The sequence below is a fragment of the Hippocampus zosterae genome, chromosome 16, assembly GCF_025434085.1.
Source record: "Hippocampus zosterae strain Florida chromosome 16, ASM2543408v3, whole genome shotgun sequence".
Taxonomy (NCBI): domain Eukaryota; kingdom Metazoa; phylum Chordata; class Actinopteri; order Syngnathiformes; family Syngnathidae; genus Hippocampus; species Hippocampus zosterae.
In genome coordinates, this window is record NC_067466.1 from 9,137,148 (window position 1) to 9,164,064 (window position 26,917).

General features: G+C 42.2%; 2 protein-coding genes across 3 annotated transcripts; one reads left to right on the forward strand and one right to left on the reverse strand.

Moving 5' to 3' along the window:
* The first annotated feature begins 210 nt into the window (after positions 1–210).
* ammecr1 (AMMECR nuclear protein 1) lies at positions 211–10,677 on the forward strand. Of its 2 annotated transcripts, XM_052047424.1 has the most exons (6): positions 214–1,661; positions 5,225–5,335; positions 6,288–6,402; positions 6,512–6,602; positions 7,327–7,423; positions 8,111–10,677. In XM_052047424.1, exons 1-6 carry the CDS (start codon positions 1,177–1,179, stop codon positions 8,223–8,225), a joined length of 1,014 nt encoding a protein of 337 aa, XP_051903384.1. In that variant the 5' UTR covers positions 214–1,176; the 3' UTR covers positions 8,226–10,677. The 2 variants fall into 2 exon arrangements, with proteins under 2 accessions (XP_051903385.1, XP_051903384.1); XM_052047425.1 differs by lacking the exon at positions 7,327–7,423 and having other exon boundaries at positions 211–1,661.
* A 1,822-nt stretch (positions 10,678–12,499) lies between these two features.
* LOC127588630 (transmembrane protein 164) lies at positions 12,500–23,508 on the reverse strand. Its single transcript, XM_052047426.1, has 6 exons — positions 22,746–23,508; positions 19,223–19,272; positions 17,938–18,004; positions 16,413–16,491; positions 14,520–14,620; positions 12,500–13,911 (listed from the first exon to the last, which is right to left on the reverse strand). Exons 1-6 carry the CDS (start codon positions 23,181–23,183, stop codon positions 13,705–13,707), a joined length of 942 nt encoding a protein of 313 aa, XP_051903386.1. The 5' UTR covers positions 23,184–23,508; the 3' UTR covers positions 12,500–13,704.
* Between the last annotated feature and the right edge of the window lie 3,409 nt (positions 23,509–26,917).

Here is a 26,917-nt window from a genome sequence, read left to right on the forward strand (position 1 = left end):
ATAGCCGTTTTGCATTCAATTAAACAGGCCCAGATTTCACATTAAGCTTGCTTGTGAGCAAAGTGAGACGAGATCCTCAATATTTTAGTATTGAATACATTTTAGTCCCGATTTCGTGCACGCGCGCGAAGACGTGCGCGGAAGTTAAGAATGACGCGCTGTTTTGAGGAACGCGCGTTTCCTAACTCGCACCCCCACCAGCCCCCCCAAAAAGAATGCGCACTCTGCGTACCAAGGGGACGCAACCTATTTTCCTGAATCCGGTTCCGTCGTACCAGCGACACCGACGCCTGTGCCCACAGACCGATCACCGGGACTTTCTTTACCCAAACGGCACCGAATGGTCGCAGTCGAGAGACGGGTGCGCAGCGAGGATTTCGAACGGCTCAAGGACGAGAATGTGCTTCGTTATGTACCCACTTAAACGGATGACAGCCTTGAGAGAAACCTTTAGCGCAAACTTTCCGCTCGGCGTTTGACGCGGATGTGTTCTTAGGGGTTCTGTTGAGTCAGGTCCAAGAGCAGACCGTGATGCAGGTGCAAACTGGGCGCTAATGTTCCTGAAATGTCTTGCTCTGCGCCGACGCGGTCCATTGTGCCATGGCAGCCCCGCATTGACAGATGCCATTTTAGTCTGCGTGGTCCCAGCGTCTGGAATCCCACCGAAGTATTGTGTAATTAGAAGTTGTCTAGGCAGTAGCAAACAAGCTGGCGGAATAGGAATGAGCGTCCACGACACTGTGCGCAATCGGTGCTGAAGCTTTATGGGTACGTCGTACATGAGCTCCAGGCTTCCAGTTGAAGAGGTTTGCTGTGGGGTTCCACTGCCTGTCGGCTTTACATCTGGACCGCCCGGCTTCTGTCAAACGCGGCCTAAATTTACATGCTTGTTGACAACGGAGTTGACAGCCTCGGAGGGTGTCGTGTTGACTGTATTGCTTGGGCTCGAAGCAAACCGATATGGAAAAAATGGTTGTGTTCGCTTTGTAAAGTCACGCTTAGTTAAAGCAGCGCTAGGGTGACACTGCAGTCTTTCTCACCACATCGCCCATTTCGACGTTCGACTTGAAAAAACTCAGCGTGACAGCGGAGTAGGGAATCGTCCGCCATACGTATCAACGCATAGGGATTTGTACGTGTGGTCGGCGTCCCCCCACCCTTCCCGCGGTGACGGTTATGGGTCGGAAGCGGTGTGTAGGTGCAGATTGTTCCAAGATGGCGGCCGGGTGCTGCGGGGTGAAGAAGCAGAAGCTGTCGGGATCGCCCGGGTCGGGGGGTCCCGGCGGGGTGGGGGCGGGAAGCGGGGTGGCAGGAACCGGACATTGTGGATCGGAGTTGGGGATTGGCTCCTCGGCGACTGTTGCAGGAGCGCCGAACGTGAGCAGGGCGAACGGCCTGGGGGGACCCGGGTGTAACGTTAGCGGCGGCGGTAGTCATAGTGGTAGCGGCGGCACAAGCGCCCTGTCGACTCTGTCGCCAGCCCCGGCCGGTTACACCTCATCCGGTCTCAGTCCGAATCTTAGCCCAGGGCCTGGATCGGGAAGTGGAGGCAGAAAAATGGTCGTTTCGGCGGAGATGTGCTGCTTCTGCTTTGACGTGCTCTATTGCCATCTGTACGGATACCAACCTCCAAGAACACCCAGGTTTACAAACGATCCCTAGTAAGTCACAACTTATTGTCTTGTTGGTTTTGCTGCATGCCCAAAAGAAAACTGCTCTTCTGACACGAGACATGTGTTAATCGGCAGCTTTCCTAGCCTTTGTGTCCGAGTAGTTCAGGACACAAACTGTCACATCTGAGAATTATTTGACGTGAACGATTTTAATGTGAAAACCTCTTGACTGTGGCCAGTTGGAATTCTGGGCCTAGTCGAAGATAACCTTACTGACTGGCCTATACTACTTCATCGTGAAATCATTGGAAAACAATTTGACGAGCACTAATATTCATACACGCGAAAGACTAGCTTTAATATTTTATCCGGTATATCTGGTAGCTTCCAGACACAATTTATAGTGTTCCCTTTTAACTCTTTTATCGCCGGCTAATGTAGCTAAACCTGATGGCTACTAGCTATTATTAGCATGCCTCAACAAAAAGGGTGGAACGAGCAAGATTGCACTGTAATTTATTCAGTCACATAGAAGCCCATTCGCACACAGACGCCTACATTTTTTATTGATATATCAAACCACGGTATATTCACGCTTAGCCTTCGTGCACTTTTTAATCCCGTTAGCTCCACATTCAATGAACTCCACATTGCTACATTCAGAGCTTGCTTTGGTTCGCTCAGAGGTGCCACTTGCTCGACGAGGAAGCACTTAATGAGATTGTAACTATTAACTGATTGCTAACTAGCATCCAATATATTAAAAGTGCAGTTTTTTAAAATCGCCAAATTCATCTATATTTTTTTCATTAGTATTGTTTTCGATAAGTATAGTGGAATCAAAGAGTTCATAACTACCGTTAGCGTCAACAACAAAGAAAGATGGTTCTTGCCGATTACATGGCCACTTTTAAGCTCTGCCGATTTCAACATGTTGTCTAATATGAGTATGTACAGTCCTGAGTAAGTCTAGTTAACTGTCAATCGTTGTTTTAATCGTTTGGAGTTTTTTAATGCCGTAATGACCAAGCTAACGATGATCTTCGGACATTTTTTGAGCACGCCCCATTCAAAGATCGTAATCTGATATGTTGAGTCTGCAATGGTTTACCATCACGAAGAAGCTATTCAAAATCCTTTGCATCTGTTTTCAGGAATGAATTCGACCAAAAGTGCACGAGCAGGAATACTTTATCATGGATTGTCGAATGATGTGTGAAATGTTAAATTACTAGCTTTCTGTTACTCTATCTTGTTGCTGATGAATGTAAGAGGTTACTGACTGTATTGTAAAGAAACCCAAACCCTATTGTGTCCTTTAGATTAGTGTATCCCAGTAAAGCACTTGTGATGAAGTTGTAGAGTCCCAAAGTAGAATAGAATTTGAGTGTTTGAATACAGACAAACCACATATTTATAAGACTGCCTGTAGACTTTTTCATACTGGGTATTCACCGATACTGGATAGTGCCATTATGTCTAGCAATGCTTTTTTTTTTAACTAATCAAATATTGATCAAAACACAGAATGTGTCACTCAAATAAGTAAATAGATTGTACTGTAGTCCATTTCAACAGCATGTTTTGCAGAGAGACATTTCATTAAATGTAGCCTGTGAACAAGGCATTTTAGTTAAGTCGTTTCTCAGTCTGTAAAACGAATACATGGATAAAGAAGAAATAAGACACACAGAAAAACCTGAGTCTGCTGTGCAATAAGTAAGAATGTGGATTGCTCAGGTAGTAGAGTGGCCCGCCTCCAAACCCAGAGGGTGTGGGTTAGATCCCCGGCCCTTGTGACCATGTTGAATTGTCCTTGAGCAAGATACTGAACCAGCCCGCTGCTCCTGCTACATCAGTAGTTGAATAAGTAGTCAGTGTTAAGTGCTTTGAGTAACCTGGAAAAGGTACTACTGTATTACCCATTCCATGTGACCTCTGTGTAAAGTGAGTTTGAATACAAAACTGCTTCTTAACTCATTCAGTACCAGCCAATTCTAGACCAAGTCTGAAAAGACGTCTAAATACGTCTTTGGGAGTGAATGAGTTAAGAATACCCAAATAAAACTGTGACTGACCATCTGAAGTGATGTTTTATCAGAGTCAGACCATCGCTTGCTTGTCTTTACATCCTCTGCTGCAACGACCTTGTGACGGGCGCACGGCTGGCTCGGCCGGAGCAGCGCCAGCGGGGCCCAAGAAACTTGGTGCTTACAGATGGTCTGATTGGAGTTCAGAATTGTCTATTTTGCAGGGCATAATTTCTAGTCAGCTTAAAACAAATGTTGTCATCTATGCGTATCTCAGAGTACCTGTGTACAGTTGATTAATCCACCTGCCTGAAGTTATGTCAGGCAGGTAAAGTGGTATTTGTGCATTAGTGTTGACCCTATTTCCTAACCTGAATACAGACGTGCGGTATCTGCACCAAAACCAACACTGTTATAGGCATCGCTGCATCCCTTGTGTGTACACCAATCAGTATGGAAGAGCTGTAATACAGTAAAACCAATAAAATGTTTGTTTATTCTGTCACATACAACAAAGATTATTAGTGTTTTTAATGCTTTTGTTACATACAAGCTTAAATTTCTGGAATCAACAAATGGGTGTTACCATACAATATTTTCCCATTCCTCATGAAAACACGGCTCCTAATGTTTCCCCCTGACAGACCTTGTAAGCATGACTAATTTTACCTTTCAAAACAGGAATATCCGCTGACTTTCCCACAAATGAAAGACTGAAGGACAACAGAGGCCATGTCTCAGTAGTCGTGGTAGTTAAACCTTTTCCCTGCAAGTCCCAGCGCTCACTGTAAGAAAAGAGCCTCAATAAACAGCACATAATGTCGTCTGTGTAATCATGTTAAGTGCGTCATTGTGTGGTTTGGGCGTTAGATGTTTTGTCATGAATGACTGAATTCCGTGTTCTGATTGTAAGTACTTGTCGGTCAGCAGTCAAGGATCTCACCTGGTGTGAATAAAATTCAATTTCATGGACCCAGTTTGTTTTTATGAGGACAGGGTCAAACTGTAAGACTTGACCATGAAAGTGCGATCGCGCAGAGTTTCAAATTAACATTTGGTTGTTGGCTCATTTTATGGAAAATTGTGGCGGTAGCCAAGTATGACACATGAGCATTTGCTGAATCATTTTTGGCACGTGCCAGTAAATCTTAGTATTTAAAGTTTAAAGTGTACAATTCACTGTGGGTTGTGCCATTGACTATGAAGCGAATCGATTGTTTAAAGCACAAGCAGTCCTGGATCAGAGTTACCGTTCTTCCGGAATAGCGCACGTTGATGAGCATTTGTGGCACGGCATTCTCTATTCGTTCAGTCACGTGAAGCCAGATGTGCACGCTTGGATGTACCAGCGGCGTTCACTCTACATTTTCACAGTTGCTTTTACAAATTTCATTCGCAGACAACGACCCAAACAAGTGCAAATTGTTTCTCAGTCGCCCCCCCACCCTTTTTAATTTATTTTTTTTATGAGCACCGTGATTTCAACAGACCTTTTTACAGGCCAGTGATCTGTTCCTTCGTCACCAAAAAGTATACAAATCCCCATTTAAATGCATGTATACTGTTCTTTTTGTTTTTCAGCCCGCTGTTTGTCACATGGAAAATAGGCAGAGACAAGCGGTTGAGGGGTTGTATAGGTACATTTTCTGCCATGAATCTGCACTCAGGACTCAGGGAGTACACGCTTACCAGGTGAGTCATATTAACAAATGTCTATCGGTTGTTCGAAGTCATTTTTGCTATTTATTGAATGTAAAGAGTAGAATGTAATTGAAAAAAATACTCTACAGACACAATATGACAATTGCAATTGTTCATTACTGTACATGTTGCGGTGTTCATGCAACGAAAATTCGCGGCGCCCTCAAATCCCTGTCGACAGCGAAAAACCATACTTTGTGCTGTATCCTGGAATATTGTGAATTGGACAGAAAGCTCCTCTTTTATTTATTTAGTAAAATGAGAAGTGCGTGCCTTGTATAAGTAAAGCACTTGTTGACGTCACTGGGTTGTTTTTTTTTTTTTTAGTCAGTGGGGGAACTAGTTTTTTTTTTTTGAGTGATTCAAGTTTGAAGCAAACCGGCGACCTTGTGACAAGGCAGCAGTGCTCACCACTCTCACCAGGCCGCATTTTTATTGTCTTTCGTTGATATGAAGATTTGGGTACTCGTTATAGTGTTCTAGCCTTATATCCACCGATCTGCTCGAATCGGGAAATCATGTGGTAAGAGCTGTCCTTCAACAACGTGATCTCTGGGAACATACTCGGTATTCATGTACCAGACATTGTATAACTTGAAGATTGCAGTCGATTCCATCGTGCAAATGTGCCTTTTGTTAGTTTGCTGGGTTTATGTATTAGAACAATCTATTTTTAAAATTGTCTTTGCGTCTATGAACGCATTGTTTGTAATTTCTCCACTTGTAGTCACCGATCTGGGTCATCTGATTTTCCAAACACATAGCTCCAGTCTCCATGTCGGCCTGCTGGGATTGTGTCCAGATTTCCAATGACCACACCCTACTTAAGTTTTTACATAACAAACTGTGTTGACGATCCCTTGGGAGTAAAATGGAGAGATGTGATCAAAATGTGAATCTGTTGGATGCTCATGGTGTTTTCTTTGTTTTGTTTTGACTGCAGTGCCCTTAAAGACAGCCGCTTCCCCCCCATGACAAGGGATGAGCTGCCTCGCCTCTTCTGCTCAGTGTCACTTCTCACCAACTTTGAAGACGTCGGTGATTACCTTGACTGGGAGGTGAGTGCCACAGTATTTGTGAGGATGGCAATATGAGTCGCACTGTCATTTTTGAATGGATTCTGTCTAAAAACAGTTTTCTAAATTAGTGTCTGTTTTGTCTTTGTAGGTGGGTGTTCACGGTATTAGGATAGAGTTTTTCAATGAGAAAGGATCAAAGCGCACCGCCACCTACCTGCCAGAGGTTGCAAAGGAGCAAGGTAAGATTTTTTTTGTTTCTTGTTATAAGCTCTTCAATTTCTTGTAATAAAAAATGTGACAAAATATACTGTGTATTTTTTGAAGGTAATTACTCCTTTAGGTCTGTAAGGTGGCTAAGTTGGCAACACCGGTGGCATACATATAGTATACAGGTGGGAATGTTGGTACCCCTCTCTATTAATGAAAGGAAAAACCTACCATGGTTTCTGAAATTTCTTGAAACTGAGACAAGTAAAATACAAATTTCCTGAAAAGTAACTAATGAAAGTCGGGCTTTTGAAACATAGGCAACAGAATCATTCTCAAAACACAAACTAATGAAACAGGCCCGGACAACAACGATGTTGCCACTCGAAAATGTTGAAAATAATTTGACCATAGGGACGTGTTAAATTAAGGCGTGTCCTCTCATCAGCATCACTAGTGTCTTCAAACTTCGAATCAGTCAATTTGCCTATTTTAAAGGGTTTCAAGTAATTACTGTTTCAGTAAATGAATGTGACCGTTGTTATTTTTAAATGTCATTACCAGAGGCGTACCAACAATTTTCTCACTCTGTATATAATGTAAGATTAACAAACGATCAAAATACACGTTCAGTGGAGTTAAGTGTCGATGGAAACCTGAATGAAAAATTGAAGTCACTTAACATACTTGGGATCATGGATAAATATCATGCCTGTGTGCCTCTTATTCATGGAACGAAGCAATTTTCTCCCGTAGGTTGGGACCACATTCAAACCATAGATTCCTTACTACGAAAGGGAGGTTACAAAGCTCCCATCACAAATGATTTCAGGAAGACCATTAAGTTAACCAGGTAAGCTCACGTCAGATTACCAGCATGAAGCACGGACAGTAAAGGGGACATCCGCTTCCCCACACAGGTTACAAACAGTTACTGGGTGTCTGGACACATCTGTGACACGCTTCTGTCAAAATACCACAACAGTCAAAAGATAATGACACGCTTTACACACCCTGTGTGCTTTTCACACCATGAACCTGTTTAGGTGGGGGCGGACTTTGATTCATGCAAGTGAGCCAGCCTCCCCTCCCACCTCATATACTGCTGTGTCAGTGATGAGTCTGGCTTTCATGACTTCGTTGAGAGAGTTCTAGGGAGACTACTGACGTCATCCGTGAATCTGCAAAGTTGTTTTGATTCAGAGTTGTGATCTTTCAATTTGATTTGAATCCCACTTGAAACATTAAGTGAACATTTGCGATTGTAGCAATTCCGCCATGCGGATGGTTAATTTACCATGCACGGAAAATTACGTGACATCACCTTCAGTGGGTGTCTCCATGAAATGAGAAGATGGAGGAGCGTTGCCTCATATGCCCAAAATATGTCTACCTCCTCCCGGCTGTTGATACGAGATGACAAAAAGCATGTCACGTCACAGATGTATTCCCATAAAAAAGTCATGTTTGTTTTTGTAACGTGAAAGAATAAAGTCACTCAAAGAAGTTGTTCTGAAAGTATGTCTTTTCCCCTTCTTAGGTACCGTAGCGAGAAGATGACAATGGGCTATGCGGAATACATAGCCCACCGCCAACATCATCACTACCAGAATGGCATCGGGCACCCTCTTCCACCCTACAACCATTATTCCTGACAGCGAGCCGCATGACCAATCATTGGACCTCTCCGCAGACCTTTTCCCAGGAGAGCCCGCCCCCTCCTGGTCTAGCTATTTCTACTACTGTACCATTTTATGATGATAGTTTCCGTTGCCATGCTGGCTGTCTCCCAAGACGTCGACCTGGCAACGGTCTGCTACAAAGCATCAATTGATCGCGGCAAGAAAAATCGGCTCCTTTTGTTGTTTTTCTTGCCCTGTGGTTTTTGCAGCTTACAAAGGCCCTTCATTTGTATTCTTAACATTTTAACCTTGATTATCATGCCTGCTCAGCAAGCCTAAATAGGTGTTTGATTCTGTGGATGGAAGGACGTCTCTTTCAGTGGATTTAACCCTGCTTATTAAATTGTTTGGGCTTTGCTAGTATTTTACATTTAATCTTTTTTTTGTCTTCTTTTCCTAACTTTATACCAACCATGTAGCAGGGGCAATTGTTATTCTCAATGGCCGAGTTGTCTTTACTTTGATCCCTCTCAAAAAAAAAAAAAAGAAAATGGCGGGAAGGACAAAAGACTGATGCTGAGGTTGTGTTGGCTTTGTAGACTGGTAGTTTAGTCAAGAAATGATGCATTGGGCTTTTTATATGCCAAAAGCGTCAACTACAGGACATGATAGTGATGCCCTCTGAGTAACATTTGGGCTGCATTCATTGCTTGAGCTGTCAATTTTTGTTTATGGATTTGTGCGTGGATATCGACATTGATTATTAGCTCCCCGAAGTGAAGAAACAGTGAATTGAATTATTGGATTTCAAATTGCTATTTGGTAGTTTGCGGTAGACCTCTCCATCACTGTACATATGTTTTTTGTTTCTACATCGGTCAAGGAAGGATGTGTGCGGTGAATAATTTTTTTCATCTTCTCAAATGGCGCAAGTGGTTTACTGCTAGGGAGCCACGTGACCGGGAAACTTTAAAGCCATATTCTCATGTCTTGTATGTTGTCTTTGTGTACCGGAAGAAACCTCGTCTCCCCATTCAAGATGCAGCGTTCTAAATATAATGACATATCCAATAGCTTAATTTTGAGAGGTATCACTTACATTCTATATAGGAAACGCTCCATTTTGTCATCTGTGTAAATACAACACAATTGGAGTGAACAGAATGTCTGCAACACGGGGGCTTGGAGTCAATTAAGTCCCAAGAACACTTTTCCTGTCAAACTGTTGTTTATGCGCGTCACGTCCACACAAATGCGCACCCGCTGCGGCTTTAGTGTCACATTGCAGACTGATTTGGTTTGACCGACTGGATTTTTTTTTTTTGAGAGGTTCTTGTTACTTGACCAACATCTTTTGTAACAGCCTTGACCAACTGGCAGATTCGTCAACTTTTTTCTTTATGCAAAAACGTCAAGGGCTTTTGGCACTCCCCATCCACAGCTCACCTGAAATGACGTTTTAAAGTTGTGTTGCCTTAAATGAATGCGTTAACAACAAATGGACCAGGAGAGGACGCTCGGTTCTTGTCGTCATGTGGGGTTCGGACTTTGCCCGTTCCAATCATGGCACCTCTGGATTGGTCGATGGTTTGTTGTTGTCCATCGCCACTTGAACACTTTCCACCGCGCTCCACCCCCTTTGGACAGTCAAAGAAGGGGAAGAACAGCCAATAGTTTGAACCGAGCATCAATCTCCTGCTCCATTTGATCACGGCACAACCGGAAATGATCTGCTGCAAAACCAAATTGACCATGCTCTTTAAACATACAGTATGTCTTTGTACACATGCAATGTGTTAAGTTGCATGTATGTATGAGTATGAGACCTATGGTTTTCTCCATGATATACAGTATATATTATGCTTGGACACTCTTATGAACCGTTAAGAGCATTAATAGACAAATATGGTGCTATCAGACCTCATATTGGGGTGGTCACAGCTTGTGACTGGTCATGCGGACTCATCCATCATATCATCAAAAAAAAGAAAGATGTTACATGTAAGATTTTCTCTTCCATACATGGCTGCGAAATGTGGCACATTTTAACATTGAAGGAAACAAAAACGTAGCCCCCTGCTTTCATCAAATCCATTGTGGGTAACTATTGGGATGAGTTCCCTATGGGAAAAACGGATATTCCTTCACATATAATGAAGCGGGATGACTCCCAGCAGCAGACTACAGAATGTAATGTTAGCATTCAACTGAGATCTGTTGTGAGAGAATCTTACATGTGTTACCTTTACTCTCCTTGAAATATGCAGATCTGTTTAACAGGCGTTTTTTTCTTTATTTTTCCGTACGTTGTCCCTACCAGTGTCAACATCCGTGCAGGTTTGAAAGGACAAGAAGTCACACGTTAGCCACCTCTTTTTACCCACCCGTAAACACGCCATGGCCCAACGTCATGGTGTAGTCTGTTCACATGTTGATGCGTCGTTTGCCACTTGCAGTAGGTTGGATGTTGCTTTTACGAGTGAAACCCCAACAACTCTTGAGCACATCCTGTTATTCTCTAGCTGCTGAATCGTTTGTGAAATGACAAGTCCAAATATTCAAACCCAACCGGAAGGCCCAAGTGAGAGTTTTGCATATGACACAATGCTTGTGTACTGTTGAACAATTTCAAAGCATTGATACCTCATTGGATATTGGACTTTTTTTTCCTCGTAGTTTGGTGTAGCAGGTGTGTGCGTCGGCTCCCCAGGGAGGCTTCAGAGTTCAGCTTGTTGTTTTTCAGCGCAATGCTGAAGTTCATGTTCTGTTTGACTGAACCAAAGATGCTAGCGGCCATGTCCAAAATGCTGCTCTTCAAGCCTGACTTCCTGTCCTTCCAAAAAAAAAAAAAAAAAAAAAGACATCTGCAGTTGATGAAAAACATTCGTTTGTGTGTCTGCGTGTGAGTATCGATCGCTCAACTGTCTGGACTTGTTAAGCAACCCTATGTTTCAATGACTTGTCATTGAAAATATTTCTGAAGCCGTTCATGGCATCAAGGATGGTCTAAAATGGTTGCAAATGTGTTACTTTCTACTTTTGTTTGTTGTTGTTATTGCTCTAATTCAAAAAAAAAAAATGAAACTCCCATGGTGTGCCTCGTAGCTTTATGGGTTTATAAATGTTTCCCCCCCCACAAGACCAGCAGTTATACTTTGTATAAAAGATGGATTTTTTTCCCCCCCCTTATTTTTATGCCATTAAAAATGAAAACCAGTTTTCTTTACTCTGGACCCAGTAGCTGCACTGGTGTACAATCGCACTGATACAGTAGATGAGTAGTTGGAGAAAAAGAAAATCAATAATGACAAATGAAATAAGAACTACAATAAACTTGTTTGAAACTTTTTACTATATGAGATTTAAAAAAAACTGACTGTTTTTGTACATCAAAAGTTCTTTTCAAAAGAATATTTTGAATCTAGTTTCAAAATTATTTGAGTGGTTTTCTATGTTATGAATTTTTGAGACACTTGACTTCAAAGGTGTGTCACTGTACAAAATGAACTTTTTTAGTTCCAGTGGCCTGATGGGCTGAGAGGGTTGCCTGGCGTAACTCCTCATACCAATGTTAATTTCTGTCATTTTGATTTTGGAATCTTGTTTTTACTCTGCTTTAGTAACATGAAAATGTTGATGGAGATTTAAAAAAAAAAAAAAGAATCGGGAAAGCTAAAAAAACAAAACAAAAAAATCCCACCCCCTGTAGAACTAGAGCTTTCCTCTCCTTGAATTGCTGTTAGTGTGGTAAGACTTGAAACGGGCGTTTTTATCAAGATAGTAAGACCCCCAACAGGGAAAAAAAAAGCAAAACCGATACAAAACACAAGCAACATTTAAAAAAAAAAATACAACTGTGGTGGGGTGGGTGAAAGAATATATACATAGATGGGTTATCTGAGTATGTAAGCAGTGGATGTGAAGAAAATGTAGTTTTAAACTGTTACATTTTAAAATCATTTATTCAATAAAAAGTCAACTCAATAGTGTGTTTTGTTGTTTTTCAGCACAGATGTTGCACGTTTATGCGAGGGGGCGGGACCCCTCCCACCCCAAATTTTACTATGATGCAGCGTAAGCGGCCTCTCACCCTCATCGAGGTGTCATCATGACCCTGAAAAGGGATGAGTAATCGAAAATGAAGGTACAAACATGCCGATTTTTATGAAAATCGAGCAAATTTTTTCACTTTTTTTTTTTTTGCACCACAAGATAGTTACTATTTCGGTGTAAAATGTTAACTAAAAAATGGGAACAATTAAAATGCATGATGTGGAATTTGGATCGGAAAGACCATTACAAAGACATTGAGCAACTGAGAAAAAGTTTAATTAAAAACCAACATAATCCCTTAAGAGTAGAAAAGCATCCCTTCTTGACATTGAAATACAATATATGCGGACTGTATAATATGCTACAATGGTGTATCCCACACACGCATACACACACACTTGAAATGATACACAACGTGACTGATGAAATATTAATACCGTCTTTTCATCGTCAATAAATTACCCAAAGTGACCTCATGCAGATTATCAGATAATTGGGGTTTGTGTTGGCGGAGTATCTGACAGTTCCTTGCGAATGTTAACAGGAGGATCGAGCAACGCGCTATTCAAGTTTCACAAGGCATGACTGCAGTTTTTCTTCTCTCGACAAACGTGTCAACAAATCAACCAAAAGAGCACAACTTCCTCAGCAGAGGACATCTCAGAATAATCTGACCATTCCTCATTCATCTCAACATCGACTGAATGTTTGCACTGGAATTTAGAAGAATCTCAAACAAAAACGGCACAATTGATTTTTTATTTTTGGTGTGGTCCTAATGTTTTTGAATTAGACATTAAATTACAACACAAGTCTTAGTGCACCCATTGAACTTGAATGTGGCGTTTACATTTTTGATCAAGTTCCTTCTAAACTCCAGTTAGCACAGTGTTGAAATAATACAGTTAATATTCCCTTATCATCACTTAACTTGATGGCCGATGGGGGATGGGAAAAATGTTTGTTGACTTACAAAAAAGTTTTTCCCTTCTTCCGTTCAACATAAACACGGTGGCGTGATGACGACCCTGACAGATCGTTGATGGCCATCCTCCCACTATACTCCTGTAATGACTTATTCACATTTACAGCGCACAACAAACACACTCGATACAAATAAAATGGCTGATACATTAACTAGCAACTTTTGCACATTCACCACTTGAAGAATGACAACAGCAGATAAGTGGTGCCCCCCCCCAAAAAAGGCAGCATCAGAAAAAAACTTGATCTCCTGCATTTTTCTGGAAAAATGATTCAAGATATCAAGCTGACTGAGGACTAGCCCACCCAATTGCCAGCCCTAAAATACCCACATAACTTCGTGCGTGCAAGTTGCATACATTTGGACGACACGTGGGATCGAGTACAGTAAAACACGCTGTAAAAGATGTACTAAAATGGGGACTAAAAGCAACATAAAAGGCATTGAGAGTGAAAGGCTCGCATGTATCGTGGTTCAATCGACTTTCTTGTTGCGCAGCCGCAGCGTATCCAGGAGGTGTCTACATATGGGAACCGTGTGTTGCGAGAGCAGTGTCAGAACCTTCCCGTGGATGAGCGTCAGGAGGGTCTGGTGGCCAGCTGCCCACACACGGTACCAAGGTCCGTAAAAGGGATCAGACACAGCCGGGCATAGCATGTTGTTGAGGTTCACTTCTGTGACCTCGGGGAGAAAAGACAGGTTGGGACATGATGCCAAAGTGCTCTCGGGTAAATTCTCTTAATGTTCTGAACATTTTTTTGGTAAATAAAGTGGAGCCTTTAGATACAAAAATGCACATTATGCAAATATTTCATTATTCAAAACTATTTTCTGAAACATACTTTTTTTAGTAAGTACCAGTGCTTCGTCACATAGATGAAGATTCATTCAAAAATGTATCGCGCCTTGAACCATTACACCCACACAGCTTGAACCTTTTGATATGTTGCCCACTCTGTGAAATAATTGGAAAGCAAACACTGTCCGCGATTTGAGGAGGATCAATTCCCGTGAGGGCATTGTTCTATCCCCCAGCCATTGTATGCCAAAATTATTTCTTATTAAGTTCCCAGAGGTGCAGTTTAGATCACATATTAGGACAGCTCAGCAAAGGTCTATATGATGAATTACTTTGAATAAATAATAATCTCATTTGTATGGTGACATTATTACCCCCCCCCCCCCACTCAACCAAACAATGACCCTGGTCAAGCGCACAACAGTACAGCTATAAGAACGAGAGCCGACCATGAACTATCACATTCGACCAGCAGGGGTCGCCCTCTTACCAGGCCAAGAACTTGTAAGAAGAGGAAGTGATAGAGGAAGAGGATGCCTGTGGACAGAAGCGCCCACCATATGTCCCCCAGGGGCTCAGGCTTGTACACACCTATGAAGAGAAACACATTTGTTTAAAAAATAATAATTTGCGTTTGGAGGATAAAAATGAATTCATCATGGCAGGATGAGAAATGTTTGTGAAGCAGCAAGAGGAAAAAAAATATTTGTTCATCTTCAGCAAGTTTTTATCCCACACAACACACTGAAGAAGCAGTGAGAGGATATGTTGTAAAACTGGCTATTCCTGTTAGTTTTATTGAATTATAAAATAAAGGGTGGCAAGTACAAGGTATCATATGCCATTGGCTTAAAAAACAACAACACATCATTGTTTCATTGTACTGTACTAGAAAACAGTTCACACACAACCAAGAGTGACTTTAAAGGCTTTGTAGGATATAAAGAAGGGAGCCAAAATATTAGAGACCCATCTATGTACACTTTTAAACGATTGCAATCACAACAAACTTATTGCCACAAAGCTTTTTGAATTAGACAATACTGTAGCTTATGTATCCAGTCAGTTTTGTTTTCTTAGTTTTGACCCCCCCGGCCCCCAAAAATGCTTTGCTTTAGCTTAATTTTTTAAATTAGATTTAATATTTTAGTTTTTTAAAAATTGCGCACGTCTTTTGTGCAAGATTTAAAAATACTACTAATGTTTTGCTGCATCACAATACAAAAATGTATGAAATGAAGCTTAGGCTGGTCTCGCTTTCCGTCCCTTGTTTTCCAAATTGCAAATCTTCGAAAGAAGATCTGTGGCCTGAATTCCCGTTGAGAACTATTAAACCGGGCGGCCCGGCAGTCCAGTGGTTAGCACGTTGACTTCACAGTGCAGAGGTTCAATTCCAGGTCCGGCCTCCCTGTGTGGAGTTTGCATGTTCTCCCCGGGCCTGCGTGGGTTTTCTCCGGGTGCTCCGGTTTCCTCCCACATTCCAAAAATATGCATGGCAGGCTGATTGAACACTCTAAATTGTCCCTAGGTGTTGGTGTGGATGTGCATGGTTGTTTGTCTCTGTGTGCCCTGCGATTGGCTGGCAACCAATTTGGGGTGCATACTGCCTGAAGACAGCTGGGATAGGCTCCAGCGACCCCCGCGACCCTAGTGAAGATAAAACGGTTCGGAAGATTAATGAACTATTAAACCTGGTTGCAATGTGTACTTGTGTCCGTGCGAGATCTCTGTCCGACAGCTTATTCGGCACGAGTGGGGTCACTGTAATTTTTAGTGACTCCATGGCTGAAAAGGGCATCAGTGACCGTGTCTCTCCCCACACGCAAGTGCATTAGCGTAATGAAGTACACTGTAAAAACTTCTGCGCTGTTCACAAGCCTTGATGTAACTGGCCAACACAGCGCTTCTAAAATCACTTTCGCATGAACAAGTGTAAATCCCTGGTGGTGCCATCTAGACAAAAATTTCCCACCGACAGTTTAGATGACACAAAAAGCTGCTGTTAGTCAGGTGCGCAATGAAGTTCTCCCGCTCGATATAGAGAGGCCTTCATGTTGCTTGAGCTTCCCTAAAGGTTAATTAAGGGAAAAGTGAAGGCGCCAAGGAGAAACTCTAAGTAGCTCTCTCCAATGCAAATGGTAAAGCAATTATTCCGGGCATCTTATTAATGTTGCGTGAAGCCCCAAAACATTTGTTCCCAAGTAGGATGGTAACCTTTATAGGAGGAGGTCAAGAGAGACATAAACAAGGCACACGGAGAGGAACAGCTACCACAGTTAAACTGACACAGGCGATGCAGGCACTGACGTCAAAGGAGAGAGAGAGGGGAAAAAAAAGTCTGGCGTCAATAAAGGGAGGATGCAAGTGGAGGTCAACACCTTACCTCCTTTCCTGAAAAGGTAAAGCGGCACCAGATACAGCATGGAGTGCTGAATGTAGTAAATCTCCTTTTCAAATGGCAGCTGAGGAGACAACAGAAAGGAGAACTCACAAATGTCAGAGCGAAGAAATGATGGCGGGGAATATTTGATGTCATCGTCTGCCATGATACAGCAACAAAACTAAAGCACCTGTCGCTCACACCGATGGATGTTTGTCATTGTTCACACCAAAAGAACCATTCAAAAGAATGGCTCGTTCGCAAACGCCGCAATAAGATCTAATTTGGAAGTTGACATCTAAATGAATTTAAATGCTAAGTAAAGCAAGACACTGGAATACGGCTTACCGACTCATGAGCTGCCCATGGGTTGGAGAGAGGTCAAAGCCCACGGTAGCAATCATGGCGCCGCCACAGCCCGGGGCTTTGAAAATATGACTGACCCAGGGGCTTAAAACGAGCGAAAAACTGCATAAAAAGTCGGAGCTGTGCTCTCTGTGCACATACCGAACTAGTATTTTAACAGAGCCGAATCCCCCGCCCCCCCCTTCACATATTTTCTGGTTCTGCTGTCGGACAATGAAAGATGAAATACTGAGTGAAATGTGACCCAATCCATCGACTGTTTCCCGTCACTATGACAAAGCCGTTGTCATGGTCGCTGCAGCTCTACCGAAACCAGAGATGAATTTCACCTCGGAGCCCCGCAGACAAAAGCGACGGCACGCCCACTACAGCTTTCTGTCGCTCAACAGACCAGATAATAGACAAACTTCACACTCTATATAGAGTGCAACAGCAACACCATTGTACCGAAAGTTGGCAGTTTCGCAGCTTCTTTGGAGAAACTAAATCCTTACTTGGGACTGTAAAGTCGGTAAATCGAGCAAACGGGTCATATGGAAACACCGGGCAGTAGAACTCTTCAAAGAGAATATGAAATTTAATTGGTGGGTAGCGTCACATGGGGCACTGCGTAAGCGAGAAGCACAGATGACGCGAAACACCACCATGGCTCAATGTTGTCTATTTGGGGCAGCTGAAACGAGACATTTCTGTGCAACCAGTTTCTGTTCAACCCACCTAGCAGAGAATCAATTACAACTTGAGTTTTTCCGGGACATTTGACTGCTTTTCTCATTTTTCGCGTGTTTTCTATGACTGCAAAATTGGTCACTCATTTTCCAGGTTTTGGGAATCCTGATATATTTGTGAATTGGTCACGGGGGTTCGGGTTCAGACCTACAACCTTTGGACTGGGAGTCATATAAAAGCGAGCGCCACTACGCTATGCCCAATCGAACGCATTTAGGCTGGCATAATGGTATCAAGACGTGCTTGCCTCACACTTAATGACGAAGTAGTATAGAAACTTTAGTTCTCATCCCTGGGGGCTGTGAGAAAAGAATGACGTCATTTTGATTATCCCCCACACCATTTACAATGGTCGCGGTTATCATGGAAAAGCAAAAATATATATATTCATATATACTGTACATAATCTTGCCTGAGCTTAATGGTTGCTTACCAGCCTGGTGTTGACCACAGGGAACATTAAAGCCAAGAGAGCGCCATTCAACATATGGACCTGCAGCCTAGAAAAGCACACAAGCAATCATGACAATCGGCTTGCACGATTACATCCTCGGGTGCTCATTAATGAACTGCGCAGATTTCAGACGCCATGAGAGCCGACCACAGCTTGCACACTCACCGACCCAGTCTACCACTTCTGCAAATCTATTTGTGCATTGCACACGTCACAGCATTACGTTTGAGTTGAGCAGTTCAGATTCATGCAGCCTGTATGAGTGGGTTGGGGGGGGAGGGGCAGTTGGTTCTACTTGGGCCAGCCATGTCCATAAATTGCCATCGCGATGATGATGATTATTCATGTTCTTTGGAGCTATCGATTGACAAGTAGGAATGTATTCTTCATCCTGCCTGTATGCAGACACGGTGTGATCCAGAGATGTACGGCCTAACTTGAAAATGAAAAAAAAAAAAAAGGAAAATCGGGGCGGGCGGGGACTTAAGACTTAGTTCTCATTTGCATCTATAGGATGAATTTTGACACGCTCACAAACAAATCCGCATATTTGAAGGCATGCATGAGTAGCACGTTTTTACATGAAGCTGTGAGATCAAACGCGGGTCGCATTCCAGGTTCAATGAGGATGTGTCAAGGGTGTGCATAAGCTCCACCATTAAGACAATACTGTAACACAACCCCGGGGGGGGGCTTTGAATGTGTGTGCCGATTCCAACAACGGCTGTCACATGTTCTCATTTGCACATGAGGTCCAACAGATCAGGGGCCGCATACGAGTTTTCATCTTGCTGGAGGGGGGGGGGGGGGGGTTGTCTGAGAGCGAAGCGGCATGCTGCAGTGTGGTGGGTGGAGAAGCGTCACACTTCAGCTGCAGAGCTGACGGAACAGCAAGCGACAGGGGCTTGCAACTCAAGTTGCGCAGTTTCTGTACCGTGGTGGGTGCCGGAGACATTCGTCTTGTTTATTATAGTCGGGGAGCAATTCAAAATTAGAACCACACCATTTGGCAATGCGAGCGCGGCCTTTTGGGTGGGTGGATATTTTCGGGCCGCACAAACCAGCCACTTCATTTGGTTTACATGAATTAACACCGTGCGTCAAAATAGCTCTTTTTCCATCTCAATTAGAAATTGCATGAGACCGTTGAGAGACGATTGATGCAGCTCTTAAATCAGCTTTCAATTGATTGTGCAACCGGGGGGGACTCAGGCTTCGGCCCGTTGAGCGGAGTGATCTGCATGGGTTTCCATGGTGAGCTCACCTAAACACCACCATTGCAGTTTTACATGGCGGGCAGGCCAGCAGAAAAATCTATGGAAGAGAAACACAAAGTTACACACTAATGGCACATTCCGATCAGTGCGGAACAGATGACGAGGACAACATGGCTTGTAACGTGTGCGTGACAAAGTCACAAGAACGGGAAAGGTGGAAATAAATAATTAAGTGCTGTGGAGCTGGAAAAAAAAAAGAAAGGGATTTGGAATGCAGGTCAAAGCTTCACCTGTTGTCAAACATGTTAAAACGGATCGACATGCTAATGTACTCTGATGTGATATGTCAGTTTGCTCACTGTTCAGTGGTCGTGCTCAGTCTGATATTGAAATTTGAATCACTTCAACCACAGCTCTTACAAGAGATAGCAACATGTTACAGTGCATGATGCCAGTGGAAGTCTGGGATTTTGCTACGACTTCATCTCTGCTGCTGAAGTCTCCACACACACACAAGAGATTACACTCTGAAATGGATTTCATGCAAATGACTACGCAAGCTGATTCTGAGTCAGAAGGTCCCGGCTAAGAAGAGATGTTTGCTCGTCTGCTCACAAATTGACTGCTTAAAGATTCATGTGTCACTGCTGACACATTTATCAAGAATGTAGATGCTTTTTAAAGTGTTTTTTTTTAAGGATGAGGCTAATCTGTCTGTTCCAAATGATGTGCGGCAAAGACAGATCGAGATCATGTGATAGCTTGTATTAAACCCCGACGAGGCTGCTGTCGCATGAAGTTGTGATGACTTTGTGTGTGTGCGTTCACTCACAGGATAACATCATTTCTGAGTCAAACAAATGCTTTGACCAGAATATCGATGTCGGGGATTTTCATGTAAAGTTTTGTCAGTAGGCAGCATGGCGGATTAGTTAGCATGTCTCAAGGGTTCTGTGTTTGCATTTTCGTTTGTGGATGTTTGCATGCTCGCCCCAGTTCTCTTTCTCCAAAGAGCATCCATGGTTGGTTGATCAGTGGAAAATTCTAAATGGTCCACAGGTGTGAATGTGATATTTGGATGTGATATGTCAGGATGAATACATCCCAAATGTGTTATTTGTTTGCATTGAAGTCATTGGATTGAACATTGATGTGTGGGTGCTATTTTATTCATTTTTCGAATACATGGAAACCACTGTGTTCAAACACAATGCGACAATTTTGAGAAACGAAAACAAAAAATGAAATATTGAAAATGGAATGACTTTCATGCGATTTTGCTCACAGAGATATTTCAGAAATATGCGGCACACAAAAGATTGGCTCGCACTCCACTGAGCCAACAATCTGTGTGAAAGCAATCAAAAAGTACATTTCCCACCACATATCCCAATTAACTTCATTGTCTTGTCCTGGAATGCCGCAATCTCCAAGGGGTCGTTGCATGCCAAATCACACAACCAGTTGAACCAAGCAGATTTTGATTTGAATGAAACTTAGAGTACTTTTTGATAGCGAAGGCACAACACGTAATCTCAAATTGTAGGTCAATCGGAGCAGGGGTATGGAAGATTTGGCCCGCCGCATTTGGGCTTTTTTAGCAAATCGGAGCGTGACCACCTTCCTTTGAAGCCTGAGCTCTCTGGCACTACCGGGTCAATTTTCATTAAGCAGATATTGTTGGAAAAGGAATTCAACAAGGATTCCAATTTGGCTATCAATGAGAAGAATTGTGTATATTTTAGTCACCTTTTGACCTCTAATTTTTAACCTTGTGAATCACATGACCTTGATAGAATATTTTCTTGAGATGCTATTCTCACGTTTTGTACAACATATAAAATGAAGTACATTTGTTTTTTTTAGGAGCAACAGAGAGTCAAATATATCCATGCCCTCAGATATTCAAGAAATATTCATCGAACATTATAATAAATAACACCCAATAATAAATGTTTGTGTCAGATTCCAAATGGTACAACTTTGCTGGCATTTCTTTTAAAAAAAGGTCACGAGCAGGACTCAGGAAAAAGCCATCAGCATCTCAGCAACCATTAACCAACTTCATCACGACTGCGCATGAGCATCAGCAGCTCCAGTAAAGAATTTGGCCATGTTTTGTCCACAAGCATGAGTGTTGGCAAACTATCCGTGGCGCCGCTGATGTCGCATTAAAGACACAATTAATTTTTATAGTTGCATCCCCCGAACCAATTTTACAGCTAAAATATAAATGCTTAGGTTTCTGTTTGTGTACATGGTGAATGAAGCTCTGCACCCTAAGCAATCTGAAAGATGATGAGAGCATAACTTTGGTTTGCACAAAGGGGAATACTTCACGTTTTCATTTTAGTAGCTGAATTATTAGACTGAATATATAAAAAAAGTCGACACACCCCTCTCAAAATGTCATGTTTTTGATGATTCAAAAAACCAAAAAAAAAACAACCCGAATAAATCTGTCCATAACTGATTTAAACAATTAATGTGACCTCTACCCTATGCACGAATAGCCAAAATCGAGTAGAATTGATGTTCACTGAAGTACAGTGGGGAAAAAAAAAATCAGCCAAACACAAGATTAACAACACAACCCCCCCCCCCCACCAAAAAAAAGAAAATTGGGAAAAAAATCTCACTCTATAAAATGATACATTTTAGATTATTATGGGCAGCACAGAATCTCCCTGGAGTGAACGAAATTGTGTTTGCTGTAATTTCTTATTTTGCAGATCCGGTCAATGATGTGGCAAAGTTCACAGTTAAAAGCCTACTAATGTTCTTGACCATTTGATCACCACACACTATCAATCAATCAATCACTATGTGAAATTTCAATGAAATTATAACCACATTATTCATTTACCACTGTACTGAGTTATATTCATGACCTTTCACAACAAAATGCAATCATGTACGGTGCAGGCCAGGCAGTCAGGTAGAACCAACTAAAACCACTCTCATGGCAACAGTGCATAGAAAACAGCTGTCTTGAGAACAGGCCTGACAACAATTACCTTTTGCAGTACAAAATCCTACCACTTTTAATATATGAACCCGATGCATAATCATTTTATGAATCATAGCTATCCACATACAAAGGCAAAAATGGTACAAACTACACCCCACATTATGTTATCCAACACCTAACAATACTTCAGTCAAGGGATAGTCTGGATTGTTGTTTGATGATCAAAAAGTTTTGAGAGGACTGAAATGAGTCCCATTTACAGTATTTCACTAGGAAGTGGGGGGGCGGGGGGGGGGGAGAAGAGGAATTGCAAAAGACCATAACGATGTCGATGAGAAGGGAAGTTTGTAGAAACTTTCACTCTGCGGAAGGAGGAACACCAATAGAGGGTAAAACATTCGGTAAATCAATCAACAATACAGTTATATGGCTTTGCAATGAATAATGGAGGAGTGTTTGTTATACTCAGTCTTCTAAATCAGGTAACCAAATATTAAAATACCTGTAGGTTGATTGAATTCAAGTCCTGGACACCACCACACTGCACACTTTATGTGTTACATGAACGGAAATGCAAGTATGATTGATGTTATCCTTACCTGGATCATGGTCACCACATGGCACGGATTGAGCAGGTAGATCACAGTCTTGGTCGCGAATTTGAACCCCACCTCTACTCCAAAAGTCATGCATAGTGCAACAAGCAACAAGTTCTTGCCTACACTGTCCTCCTTTGATCTTGTGCACTCTTTCCCCACCACTTTGAACTCTTTGGAGATGTTTATTTTCTTCAACGCCACGCCAATCTCCACTATGGAAATGAGGAGCACCACCAGACTTTCACTGATGCGCTGCTGGGGCGCGAGGAAGGCGGCACATTCTGGGCCACCGTTGCCTTCAAACTTCGGGTCCACCCCACCGTAGACCCAGTCTAACAGGCTGTATATGTTATACCTGGACATATTCCTCTTCTCGTGGTGGAAAAGATACGAACAAGACGGAATGAAAGACGTCACACTGACTTCTTGGCGAAACATGAACTGCAAGATTTTTCTTTGGCAGTAAGTGGAGAGGAATACATGTACTTGCCCTGTCTCAGCTAGCTAATTAGCCGAACCCCCCAAGTCCTCCTCCTCCTCCTCCTGGGGCGGATGACAAACTGACAAACTTCCAGCTAGCTGCAGGAGGCGGCCGATAACATCAAGGTTAATAGTTGTGCGGCCGGGATAACCGGGAAGCCTGCCTCCTCATTCACCTTCCCTTAAATTGCGTCATCATTTGAAGCAAGCATGCTTAGTTGCTCTCAGAAAGTCTGAGCCCGAGTTAGCAACATCACCAGCGGCAGGTAGCGAGCTAGCTTAGCCACTAGCCCTACATTACGTAAACCCTGAATTTTGGCTTTCCGACTGAGCTACAATCACTTTGAACATGGCGTGCTGTGCCGCGTTCATTGCCCTTTTGCAATGTCATTACGTAAACCTGAGGCAACTTCAATCAATCTCTCTCTTATTCAGTGCCGTGCCCTCAGTTTCAAATCGCAATCGAGTTGTAATCTGTTCCATTTCTTTATGTGTTTGAGAAGTGTAAAACTGACTTCGACATAAGTCGAGTTTGTTTTGCCTGAAAGACAATGCCGTGGGCAAAGTTTCGCCACTTTTCAACGGGTGTTGCGTTTGGGTTTTCCGTAAAGAGGTATGTACTACTACTACTGCTACTTTGTTAGCAAATGTATTAGAAAACTATTCGTGATTTTATCAAATTGAATGTATACGAGATGCAAACAAAATATATCTCATGGAATGTAAAGCTTTATTTTGAAAGTCTTGATGCAGATGCAAGTTTCACTTTACTTGTAACATGTGATGTTACTTTTATTAGAGACAGAAGATACAGATGCCCCATCTGGTGACCTTTCTTCAACCAAGTGTGCTGTCATCAGGTCGAGTTTTAAGAACTCACCAATAATTGAACAGGTAAAAGTGAAAATGCAAACATACATAGCATACCAGCATAACCATAACCATAGCTAACATGGTTTGTGCAAACACACACACACACATTTTGTTATTCAACATGGTTACCTGCTTACCAAACAAAACATGACCTCAAATAAATATTTTTCTACCTTTAAAAGTACACTATCACTCATGAATTGCTTAGGCCATAGGTGTCAAACTCAGGTCCTGGAGCGTCGCTGTCCTGCATGTTTTCCAAGTCTCCCTTTTGCAACACACCTGATTCAAATGATCAGATCATCAGCAACCTTTGCGCAAGCCTGACATTGAACTTGTTCATTTGAATCAGGTGTGTTGCAACGGGGAGACTTGGAAAACATGCAGGACAGCGGCCCTCCAGGACCTAACTTTGACACCTATTGCTTAGGCAGTCTGCTTGCAGCCTTTAAAATGGTATGGTGCAACATGCCAAACCACACGAATGACGAAACAGGATTGTTCAAAACTTAACACCAAGAGAACTTTAAATTGGCACACTTCAATTATTCCTCTTGTCGTAGTTAAAAAAATTTAAACAGTGAATATGGAATGCGCTATTTTTGTATAATCTAGACTCTGACACCTGGCAAATTGTCAACAAGATGCATACTGTTCCAAAAAGAAGAATGAAAATTAAAACTGTCAGTGAACAGAGTACCGGGCTGTTTTGTTGTCAAGGAAACGCGTACCGGTACTGATAAACACGTCTTGACCCGACAAAAACCCAGACAACACGTGGGCCTTGCGGGAGCCACCTCATGCCTACCCTCTGTGGCATGGCACTGCTTTATTGTGTCTTGGCAGTATGCATATATATATATATATATATATATATGTATGTGTGTATTGGAGAATGACAGAGCGAAGATCCTGTGGGACTTCCAGATCCAGACTGACAAGATGGTAATGGCGAACCAACCAGATATCGTGATCATAGATAAAGGGCAGAGGAAAGCCGTTGTAGTGGATGTAGCGGTCCCAAGTGATGGAAACATCAGGAAGAAGGAACATGAGAAACTCGAGAAATACCAAGGGCTCAGAGAGGAGCTGGAGAGAGCCTGGAAGGTAAAGGTGACAGTCGTGCCTGTGGTGGTCGGAGCACTCGGGGCAGTGACCCCCAACTAGATGAGTGGCTGCAACAGATCCTGGGAACAACATCGGACATCTCAGTCCAGGAATGTGCAGTGCTGGGAACAGCAAGGATACTGCGCAGAACCCTCAAGCTTCCTGGCCTCTGGTAGAGGACCCGAGCTGAATGAGGGACGGACACCACCCGATGGGTGAGATGAGGATTTTTTAAAAAATATATATATCTATATACTGTATATTGTGTGTATATAGTGATTATTATTAGTGATTGTAATGAAATTTGAAGAGACCCACTTGTATTCTTTGGCGTTCGACTCAGCATGATTTTACTGCTTGGTGCTTTCTACCGCCTTTATTACCATTTCGTCTTACTGTTTATTGTGTATGTTAAATCGCTCCATGTACAGAACTTTGTATGCAGCGATGGCTGTTTGAAAGTGCTCTATAAATACCGTTGACTTGATTTGACTTGATTTGACTTAACTTGACGTGTCATCGTTGTATCTCATATCAGCAGCATTGACGAGCCATTGTAGCGTACGTTTTTGTTGATGCAGTTTATGTTTTTAACATGTTCAGATAATTAGTTAATTAACAACATAGCTTCTATAGGCTGAAATGCAATTTATCAATTGAAGAGGTCTTATTTTTTGCCCTTCCTTAGGAGCTAAAAATGTACCGGTAACTAAAATCCCAGTCTGTATATTATCATGACTGAAACTTTCAAACTCCACCCAAGAAATTTGTTATGAAGTAGTTGCTGTCACTAACAAATCTTTTCAGAATCTATTATTTTGTCGATTAGCTGAGCCTTTTACACTAGAATTAAATATGAACATAAAATTCAACCTGCTTGAAGTGGCTAATCAGTAGAGCTACGACTATTGAAATTGAGCTGCATTTGGTGGATTGATGTACTAATATCAAGTGCTGTATACAATACACTAAACAATACATTTCATTAGTCAATGCAACCTAAACAATGCCAGTTGTATTAACATTCATATTTTGCATTAAAATTCCTCTCTGAAGTGACTGCCCACCTCGGACCTCTCCCGGTTCTCTTCTCTTGTTTGAACCCCTTGCCACTGCTTACTGCTGGCCTTCTGTGCAAAGTAATTATTTTCCAGCAATTACTTTCATTGGGAACTTGTCATCTTCTCTATGATCCCTGCACTCCAGTTATTTCCCTGGTTTATGGTTATGACTTTATGAGGCAATTCCAGGCAGACATAATAGGAAGCCATCAAACACGCGTTCGAGTAGGTCTGAGAGAATGAAATAATTTCAATGAGACAATTATTTTAAATTTAATGATAATTCAGACAGTTGTTTCATTTGAGGGGGGGGGGGGGGGTTATAGAAAATGAAAAAAAGTTATCAATTCAAACAGACCTCATGGACAAAAGAGAACCGATGTGGTAAATAACTGCCAAGAGGTCATGACTATTCCAACTTCTGCTACTCCGACTACTGCTACTACTACTAGCAATAATGTATTAATTTCCTGCACTGGATTACCCCACAGGACTGTTTATTGCATTGACCTATCAACCTCTTGACATGAAAGGAGTGAAGAATAAAAAAAAATTGCAGAGCTAATAGCAATGCAGTGAATTATGCCAGTTTTCTTCAATAAACAAAATCAAAGGTACATTTACCTCAATTTGAGAGTGAAAGCTGAGATT

Coding starts and splice junctions, on each gene's coding strand:
- ammecr1 (XM_052047424.1), top strand. CDS start 1,177: ATGGGTCGGAAGCGGTGTGTAGGTGCAGATTGTTCCAAGATGGCGGCC. Junction 1,662..5,224: donor AGGTTTACAAACGATCCCTA/GTAAGTCACAAC, acceptor TTTGTTTTTCAG/CCCGCTGTTTGTCACATGGA. Junction 5,336..6,287: donor AGGGAGTACACGCTTACCAG/GTGAGTCATATT, acceptor TTTTGACTGCAG/TGCCCTTAAAGACAGCCGCT.
- LOC127588630 (XM_052047426.1), bottom strand. CDS start 23,183: ATGTTTCGCCAAGAAGTCAGTGTGACGTCTTTCATTCCGTCTTGTTCG. Junction 19,273..22,745: donor ATGTGGTGACCATGATCCAG/GTAAGGATAACA, acceptor TCTCTTCCATAG/ATTTTTCTGCTGGCCTGCCC. Junction 14,621..16,412: donor TTACCTTTTCAGGAAAGGAG/GTAAGGTGTTGA, acceptor TTCTCTTCATAG/GTGTGTACAAGCCTGAGCCC.